Here is a 10,470-nt window from a genome sequence, read left to right on the forward strand (position 1 = left end):
TGTTAAGCAAGCCTTGCAGTAGGCTACCTGCAAACCCTTTCAGATGTGACAAGACATTTCAACTCTTATTTTTCCAGATGCAGCAGAACTAGTGAATATGTTATGATGTGACCTTCTGTTAGGACTGTCACATAAATATGGCGTCGTCTCGAGTTGCTGCTCTGCCTTTGGGACTTTGTGTGCAAAGTAAAATGAGATTTGTCGTACACACATCATTAGCTTGATGAGTGGGACAAGCGCTGTGCTAGCAGAAGCTGAAACTGAAGTCTGCGAATCCCAGTAAATGGTGCACAGAGCCGAGCGTGTGCTCCTTGTGATAATAATTGGGCAGTTGATTTGACATTCCTGCAGAGTGGCCGATAGCTCACGATGAGCCATTCGATATATAGATTGGTGCATGGACCGTCAAAAAAAACACAGGGATGTCACGCAATACAATTATAATGAAGTGTCCCCAAAACAGCTTGTAACCTTGTGTGCTGACTGTACGTGAGGAGGGTTGGGGGTGGCAATAATTCACACCGTGCCGCCTGCTTTGGATCTGGCGACGAATTAGTGGCCTCAGCCGGTGTCACATGTCTTATTGTTAGTCATGGCGACCCTGCCAAGTCTCAAGGTCACCTGTTCCGCCCAGGCATGAATAATCTATTGAAGGATTGGTTCCTCCTCACTGGCTGCATGGAGATGTGTCAGTGTGGATTATTTATGCTTTATTGTGCCTCCATTGAACGAGCAGTCAGTTCTGAACATACTAGAGGAGACGAGTCTGATCTGCCTTTTTAGCGTAGCAATGGATTTCTGTTGTTTTCTTTTTTGCTTGAAGGTTTTTTGATGTCTTTTGTGCTCATTTACAGTTGAAGTCAAAAGTTTACATACACCTTGCAAAATCTGCAAAATAATTATTTTACCAAAATAAGAGGGGTCAGGTTTTTTTTTTTTTTTTTTTGTACTGACTTGAAAAAGATAGCTCACATAAAAGATGTATACATTCAACACCCACAAGAGAAATTAATAGAGGAGTGTGAAAACTTTTGGAATTTGAAGATCTGGCTAAATTGAATTCATTTTGTCTTCTGGGAAACATGTAAGTATCTTTTGTCGCTTTTGAAGGGCACTACTAAATGAAAAAAATATAATATTTTGGCAAAGTGAGAAAAATTTACACATCTTTAAAAGTTCAAAAGTTTACACCCCCGGCTCTTAATGTGTTGTTTTTCCTTCTGAAGCATCAGTGACAGTTTTAACCTTCTGTAATGGTTGCATATGAGTCCCTCAGTTGTCCTCAGGGTGAAAAGGTGGATTTCTAAATCATACAGTCATTGTTGGAAAGGATTCAAATACACAAAAATGCGTAAAAAAAAAAAAACACAATTTGTGGGACCTGAAGGATTTTTCTGAAGAACAGGGGGCAGTTTAAATGTTTAGGACAAACAAGGACTCATTAACCATCACTTAACAAACAAACAAAGATATGGGTCATTCAGGTAACAACACAGTATTAAGAATCAAGACTATGTAAACTTTTGAACTTTTTATAAATTCATCTATTATTTTCTTATGTGGACTATACATATTTTAAGTGAAATATCTTATTCAGGTCAATACTTAAAAAATAACATGCATTTTGTATGGTCCCTCATATTTTGCTAAAATAATTAACATTTTGCAGATTCTGCAAGGTGTATGCAAACTTTTGACTTCCTCTGTATGCATTAAAATTGCAGAAAAACATTATTATGTAAAAATATTACAATTTAAAACTGTTTTCAATTCGAATATATTGTAAACTGAAATCACTTTAATATGCTGAAGAAACATTTCTTATCCTTAAAATAATTTCTTCCTAACCCTGAACTTTTGAACAGTTGTGCAAATGTTTATTTTGCAAGTCTAAAGGTGATATGAAAGTGTGAAACAGAAAAATATTCCCCCACACACACACAGACACTGCTTAGCATGCATACCCACGCTAATTTATGTTTAGAGACGATAAACAGCTGCAAAATCTAGCAAAGCAGCTCAGATTCAAAGCCTATGCGGATCTGAAGAGGACATTGTGTGTGTATCTGTGTGTTTGTGTGTGCGTGGGAGATCTCATTATTTAAAGTGGACAGCATGTTCTTTCTCACCTTGTCATGCATGCTAGTTTGTGCCACTCAGGACTAGCCCTGGTCGTTCTCTCGCACAACACAAGAGCACCGCATGCTAAATGTCAAGCTCGCTCTCTCCCCTCTTATATAGCGCTTACCCCATCCTCTCACACTCTTATAGAAAGTGTCCCTGAGGATGAAGGGCCTGCTGACCCTCCAAACACGCAAACAGTTGCGCGAAACCTTAGGTGTGCCTCTAGGTTTGATCTTGGGACCGATACAGAACTCGCATACTCGCAGAACTTCCATAGCTTTCCCTCTGCTAGGTCCGCAGATGCACCAGCGATGTGTGTGTGTGTGTGTGTGTGTGTTGAAAAGACATATTTTGACCTCAAGAGAGTCAGGTGCAGTGTACCGTTACCATTGAGAATGGGTAAGGGAGTTTGAAAACTTTTTCAAGGTTAGCAGAAACCCCACAGACCAGAAACAAACTGAAGGGAACCCCAGGGATAGGCTTTTGTTGGCCAGACACACACAGAGAAATCTGGAACAATAGGGCTTCGGGAGTCGAGTTGCAGAGGATCATTTTTCATGACATGGCTTGGCCTTTAGCAGAGAAACATCTGAAAGAGCAATTTAAAATATGATTAATGATGATAATAAGGTCAAGTGGTCATCATTTATACACGCCGAGCTTTGCACATTGCGTGAAGAAAGAAAACCAATTGGCTACACGTCTGCGAAAGTAAACACAGATATCAATTTAGCTATGAACACTTTCGCACAGAGAATTGATGCACTTTCAATGGATGAGGAGAAGGAATGCTGAATATCCTGATTGTATTTCGATATATGCATTCAAGGAAAATGAGTACATCTGTCTGGATCGCTTTCTGCTTTCAAACTTTAACTGGCTTTATGAATTACAGTGTGGCATTGTTCATTTCAAAGAAAAGAAAAGTGAAGCCACATGAAATACAGTAGAGCAAGAAATGAGATACAAAATGAAATTTTCATACAAAACAGAACGTTTATAATCTGATCATGGACTGTTTGAGGTGAAGGATAGATTGGAAATTACAGTTCGGTAAATCAACAGAGTTAGTACAGATCTTTTTGGATTTTCAGAGACTTTACTTATCAGTGTTTTTAAAAAAAAAAAGATAAATAGATAAAAACATACTAATAAAAAATGGCAAAACTAAAGTATACTACACTTTTACTATAGTAAAACCATGGAAAATGTTCGGTAACACTTTCTATGAAGCCTGTATTTATAATACATTATAAGGGTATTCTTAAGGCATTATAATACATTAATAATACATTATAAAAAAACTTATAATATGTTGTATCATCTTATGAGTATTCATAAGAACAGTCTTAATGTATTATAATGTTTTACTTATTTGTGGTTATAGCTTTTAACAGTATGATTACCTCCTCCATAGTTATAACGTATTATAAGTCTCATTTCTTGCCATCTTTCTCATGTCACTTTACTTAAAGCATACAAAGACCACTTATAAGTAATTATAATAATATTTCTCAAAGAGCCATAAGATCAGGTATTAGATGAGATAAATGTGTAATATGACACATTAGTATTATCAGTTTGATTATTTTGATGGTAAATAAATAAATCGCAATATGTGCTCAGAAGTCCCGAGCTGAATCAAGTGACTCGCTCTAAAGTTCCGATCTAAATCAAATGATTCGCAATCCACTCTGAATCACTTAAACCATTGCGTCGCAAAAAGATTCACTGTTTCGAAGCACCCCAATAGACGCGCTTATCGCGAGTCATTTGTTTTGGATTGGCACTTTACGTATTGCAAATCATTTGATTCATACTGTATCGAGACTTTGCAAGATGCGCTCCGAAGTCCCGAACTGAATCAAATGATTTACGATCCATGCTTCAAAGTTCCGATCTAAAGCAAAAGACTTGTCCGAAGTTCCGATCTAAATCAAATGATTTGTGATCCACGCTTATCTGAACAATGATTCGCAAACTATTGTTTCAGATCAGGACTTAGGATTCAAATCATTTGACTTACTGTAGATTGGAACTTTGCATATTGCGAATGATTTGATTCATCATTTGATTTGTGATACTCGCTCTGAAGTCCCGATATTGATTAAATTTCTTGCTAGACGAAAAGTTCCGATCTGAAACCAATGATTTGCGATACGTGATCTGACTGGAACGCTTCGAAACAGATTATCATTTGGCAACTCAATGATTTAACTGATTCAGAGTTTCAAAAAGCTCCTTTTTACCCATGGCTACGTGCTTTTTAAAATCATTACAAGCAATGTTGAATTTCGAAAATGAATGGCTCTTTTAATTTGATCTGCTTTTTGCTAGTGAATCACTTGAAATATATGATCAGAGTCTGGTTTAGCTCGATATACATTAACTGAAATAAGCTAAAAAAGCTTAAGTATTGAAAACATACATTCTCATTCAATAATTCAAGCACTTTTTGAAAAACCTTTTCAGGAATATTGCTATTTTCAAGGGTTTTCCAGGCCTTAAATTTCAAAGAGTCTAATTCAAGTATTTCAAGCACTTTATGCGCCTTGTACAAACCCTGAATCAATAACACAAAGATTCTTCCAGTCATTTTACGTGATCATCTGTTATTCCCAGACACTTTTTGGGGTCTTAAATGGGTGAGTGATGACTGCTAGATTATTGAAAGCGTTTCTTCTCATAAATTCATGAGGTTGTTTGTGTTTCCATGTTTTTGTCTCCCAAAAGACAGACATCATCAACCTATTAAATATGGATGGAAGACTTTTGTTTGTTCTGCTCAAATTACTGCACTTCTCTTGTCAAACGCACACAGAACCGATGACACAGGTCCCAGTGTGTGAGGTTTGCGCGTGTCTGCGACCCGGGTCTCAGCTTTACCTGAGCTATTTGAGCATTTATATTCACAGGACAGCAGCTGCGCTTTCCTTTTCATTTTTTAACTTTCATTTGTCATGTTTTCCCTTTTGTTCCCTTATTTTTTTCTCCCCCTTTCTTTCATTTCCTATTTTAAAATACATTATTTTTTTATCCTCTTCACAATCCTGGACCCATTTGACACACCATCAGAACAGCCCACAATAATCCAAAATGTGGTTTCTTCTGAGCTGAGATGAAAGGAGGGAAGATGCACACACACATACGAATGCAGTGCCGCACTAGACACTTGGCTCTGTGATATGGCAGGGCTGCCTTGGGATAGCTTCAAAGCCCAGTGACATAAATTTATGATAGCAGCGCCACACTTTTTGCCAAAACTGAGCTGTTGTTGTTCTACTGAGAGGCGGGGTAAGGAGAGAGGGAGGATGTACTGTAGAATGCATGAGCATGATCGGGGGAGAACAGGGTGATTCTTTGCCATCCTTTTGATCAAGTTCATGGAAAACTCAGATAGTTTTCCATTCTTCTCTTTATAGTCTTCTTTTATGTCATTTATGACTTTGTTTAGCTTTGTTGTGGTGTATATATTTATCACTATTTAGAAAGTTTGGGTTGGTAAGATCTTAAGGTTTTTAAAAGCAGTCTCTTATGCTAACCGAGGCTGCAAATACCAAGGTTGAGGACCTCAAGCCGCCAAAATTTTGCTGATGAGTAATTTAGTTTTGTGATGCCAAAGCTGAATTTTCAGAAGTCATTTCCCCAACCTTCAATGTCACAAGATCCTTCGAAAATCGGAAAAAGTTGAAAACTGTTGTGCTGCTTAAAGAGTTAGTTTACCTAAAAATGAAAATTAGCCCATGATTCACTCACCCTTTAGGCATCCTAGGTGTATATGACTTCCTTCTTTCAGACGAATCCAATCAGAGTTATATTAAAAATTATTCTGGCACTTCCAAGCTTTACAATAGCATAGGCGGGTGTTTCACTTCATGAGTCCAAAACAAGTCGAAAAAAGTGTATCCATCCATAATAAAAAGTGCCTTACATGACTCTGGGGAATAAATAAAGGCCTCCTGTAGTGAATCTAGGGCTGCACGATTAATCGCACGATGTTGTGAGGCACGTTTAGTCAATGAAGCCAAATCACTGACAAGCTAGGCCAAATTGTGCTCAAAATTGCATTCGATTTTGAGCGCGATTTGGCGTAGCTTGTCAGTGATTTATGCCTCTGTGTATTAATTGCCGAATGCTGAACGCACATGCTCAACGCACGTGATGGAGATTTACTACTAATCAAGGTACCGGCTTCATTGACTAAATGCGCCTCACAACATCGTGCGATTAATCGTGCAGCCCTAAGTGAATCGATGCCTTTTTGTAAAAAAAAATATCCATATTTAAACGCAATAATAACTTTAATCTAGCTTCCGCCAAACAAAACAATGGTCACAAATTAGAAGTTCAAAACCAGGATTTGTAAAGGAAAAATTCAAAGGATTTCGATATAAACCAAGATGAGACAGATTTTCCTTTGCTAAAGTAAGGAAACTTTGCTTAAATCACATTAAAGTGATTTTTACAATTTAAGTATGGATATTTTTTCTTACAAAACGCATCGATTCACTACAGGAGGCCTTTATTCACCCCCTGGAGTCATGTGAGGCACTTTTTATTATGGATGGATGCACTTTATTGGACTTGTTTTGGGCTGATGAAGAGAAACACCTGCCTATGCCATTGTAAAGCTTGGAAGTGCCAGGATAATTTTTAATATAACTCCAATTGGATTCGTCTAAAAGAAGGAAGTCATACACCTAAGAGTGAATCATGAGCTAATTTAAATTTTTGGGTGAACTAACACTTTAAGCAGCCTAACAGTTTTCGATTTCAGCTTTTTTGTGGAAACCATGATAACTTTTGTACTGAATTCGGAAGATGAGTAGTTTTGAATTATTCATGCGAGTCATTTGTTCATGAATCAGATTACACCAGTTGCTCTGTATGATGCTAGTACACTGTCTTTTTATCTGGCCAAATTAAATTTAGACTGCAAACTCACATTCACAACTGCGATAAAGTATCTCTGGTGATTCAGCTTTGCCGAAAAGTGGTGCAGGAAACACTGACTCAAGTGTTACGTTATGACAATCTGTTTTTGCACTTATGACAGATTTCCTCATTTGTGACGAATAATCTTTGGGTTCATTTGATATGACTTTTTACATGGTTATTTATTAATTGATTTTCCAACCAAATTAATCTTTTTCTCTCTCTCTCTTTCTCTCTTTCCAGAGGAGGATTGTGTGAATTGTACAGAGGAGTGTCGAGTGCTGGGTCACTCTGACCGTTGTTGGATGCCCCAGTTTCCCACAGGGGCCGGAGGAGCAGGAACTCCCCAAGCCGAGGGGTCGGACTACCGCACCAACCTCTTCGTACCTGCTGGCATGGAGGCGGTCGCAGTGGAAACCGAAACATATGAGACGGTGTGCAACCCCAATGGCAAAAAAACTTTTTGCACATTCGGAAAGGAGCGTCGGGACCACACCATCCTCGTGGCAAATGTCAAACCCTACCTAAAGACCAAACGTGCCCTCAGTCCTCTCTTGCAGGAGGTCCCGTCTGCCTCATGTAGCCCCACCAAAGGCTGCAATACAGGCTCCCCGTGCTCTTCGGCCAAAGGGATGGGCGACGGAGCGGAGGGCAAGCCCAGCACCAGCCACTACGGACCCCCAGATGGACAGTACATCTCCCCGAACAAGCAGAACAAAGAGCAGGGCTACTCCACGCTGCCTCCCTCCGACCCCGTAGCCAAAGTCCTGGCTGAAGCACGTTCGCGGATCAGCCAGGAGACCGCGGTGGAAATGGACAGCGTTTTGGAGCAGGGCGGAGGAGAGATGGGCCGTGGCACCATGGACGCAGACCAGGTGGTCAGAGACATCGACAAACTCCTGCAGGATTGTCGGGGAAACGAAAAAACCCCCATCAGAAAGTAAAACGGACTTTGTCGAGACTACATGGACCAAGTCGAGGCGCTCTCCGAGAGAGTGTGGCGCAGATGGGGACGTTTTGCGAGGACAAATAAAAAAAACATGCGTACTTGAAGATCTTGACAAATAAACATAGGGAGCAAAAGAATAGTTTGCTTTCATTCGTTCGGATGCCGTGTTGTGTTTTTGGGGGCGAGGGAATTTCTTTGGAGTCGCAGAAGTTGCTGCTTCTGGCTTCTTGTGAGCTTTTTCTTCTTCTTCAAGTGCCCACCAGCTTCAAACTCTTTCTTACAGTGACATCTTTCTGTCGCTGAACCGCAGACGGAACGTCCCTCCCTTCTCCTACAGGGACTTTCGGAGGAGCAGGGGTGGACGAAAATGGTTTGTTCTGACAATCGCAAGTCAAAAGGGTTCAGGGTGCATCGGACGCCCCAGAACGGTTGGACCACACCAAGACAGAGACTCTCTCTTTAACTTTTATTGGCTTTGTAATATCAGCATAAGAAGTGCAAATGATATCAGCAAACTCTGAGGGGGTGTGTGGGGCCATGAATCTTTAGGGTGGGTGGGGAGGGTTGATTATGAAATGTAACCATTCTTCACCTGTCATTTCTAGTCACGTGTAAACTGTGTCCTCCCCCGCCCCATGTATACGTACATATGGAACATTCCAGAACGGTGAACCTGTTACTCTCACTTATTGGTCCTCTGTGATCATCTGTCTTCAGCTTTTCACTACTTTTAAAGTGACTCTCCACGTGTCTGACGTTAAGTTATAACAGTCACTCTCTTGTATATTAGGGACATTTTTCCTCAACTGTGAAAAGATATATCTATATATACATATAGATAAATATATATAAATATATGAACTTATGTATAGTGTCCAGATAACAATGAAAATATTTATACATTTTGTAAAAAAAAAAAGGTGGAAAAAACATTAATCGCAGAAAAAAACGTGGGCGCGCACAGGATGAAAATGCAGTTGGAAATATTTATTTTAAACTGCAAAGGACACTGTTTCAATTTCAGAAAAACAATACATTAACAACAACAAAAAAAAAGGATTTTAAAAAAGGAAATGTCCCTTCACATTGTCACTTATACACATCATTTTAATGTGCAAAATGTATCCAATTTAATGTGTTTACATCAAAATGACATATTTTTATTGATTTTTCTGCAGTTTCTGTGCATTTGAGCCAAATTGTTACGTGTACAAGAGCTATATTGTGTATTTTATTAAATTAATATATGGTTGTGTTGTAATATACATGGGCTTATATTGTACTTGGCAACTGATGCCTTAGTAGTCGTCAAACTCTATGAGTTTAATTTCCATTCAGTTTCATTCTTGGTTCACTCTTCCGCTCTCGCTTTCTGCTTCGCCTCGCTGCTGTGCATTTGGACAGGTTATGTTGTTTGAAACACGTGTTGGAAAAAGACTGCTTACATAACATGTTCACTACTTGCTAAGCAACTTGTTTTTGTCTACAAGAAACAAAACTAAAAAAAACAGCCACACATGACTTCAGTTTGCGTAGTTTTTTTGCAATACAAAGACCATGATACTTTTACAAAAATTTGGGTTCACTAAAGTGTTGTTGTTGTTTTTTCAGCTTTCTTGCTCTATTTCGATTTGATGAGCAGCAGCAAATCCTTTGTGAACATTTAGTGATGCTGTCTGGTCTGTTTAAGGTCATCTGTACTGCAGAAGGTCGGAAGGATTCGGAAAAAGAACATGCTGTTCATTTCATAAAGAGGACCAAAAAGAGGTTCCCTCTGAGGAATTCACAAAACATATCAAAAGTCATGAATCTATTTTGCCAAACTTATATTCTGTCTCTCAATGCATAAAACTTGCCACTTAGAAAACTTTTGCGCTGTTCCAAAAACTAGTGAGTTTCCTCACTGTTTTAATTCACAACTGAGTGACGGAAGATACCAATATTTTATAACTTAAATCTAGCCTTTTTATTATTTCTATTTATTAAACCTAGCTTTTGAAACAAACTCTGCACCAGCAGCTTCCTATTGAGGGACTGTTTTTGTCTTTTCTATGTCTATGCACTAGTAGCACAATCTATCCATCCAGTTCAGCTTATAATGCTCATAATGACCTTGTGCACTCTGTCATCATGGAATATGAGAACAGAAACAATGAATATATGAATATCTATGTGTCTATATATTTATGTTATTAGAACGGTACCCTGCCCACACAGTGTACTTTGGGATTTGAACTATTCCCAGGCAGGGCAATTTAATGAAAACGCACTCCTCATAAACGAACTCCAGTTATATGTTATGTTTCCAAAGTAAGTTTTGCCGCATTGTGACTAAAATGAGCTGCCACAATCACAAAAGAAACAGAGAAAACCCAAGGGGAAGAAAACCATTTTCATGATCGGCTATTTATGTCATCAGAAAGCGTTGCCCGCGGTGTGCGTTAAACACAGGTCGACCTGCA

At 38.9% G+C, this 10,470-nt stretch overlaps 1 protein-coding gene across 1 annotated transcript in view; it reads left to right on the forward strand.

Annotated features, from left to right (window-relative positions):
- pcdh17 (protocadherin 17) overlaps positions 1–9,529 on the forward strand; it is an 85,549-nt gene extending 76,020 nt beyond the window's left edge. Inside the window, exon 5 of the mRNA XM_073826327.1 lies at positions 7,303–9,529. Coding sequence (XP_073682428.1) covers positions 7,303–8,003 — 701 coding nt within the window. The 3' untranslated portion in view covers positions 8,004–9,529. The remainder of the gene's footprint in view (positions 1–7,302) is intronic.
- The last annotated feature ends 941 nt before the right edge of the window (positions 9,530–10,470 follow it).

The sequence above is a fragment of the Garra rufa genome, chromosome 20, assembly GCF_049309525.1.
Source record: "Garra rufa chromosome 20, GarRuf1.0, whole genome shotgun sequence".
NCBI classification, from domain to species: domain Eukaryota; kingdom Metazoa; phylum Chordata; class Actinopteri; order Cypriniformes; family Cyprinidae; genus Garra; species Garra rufa.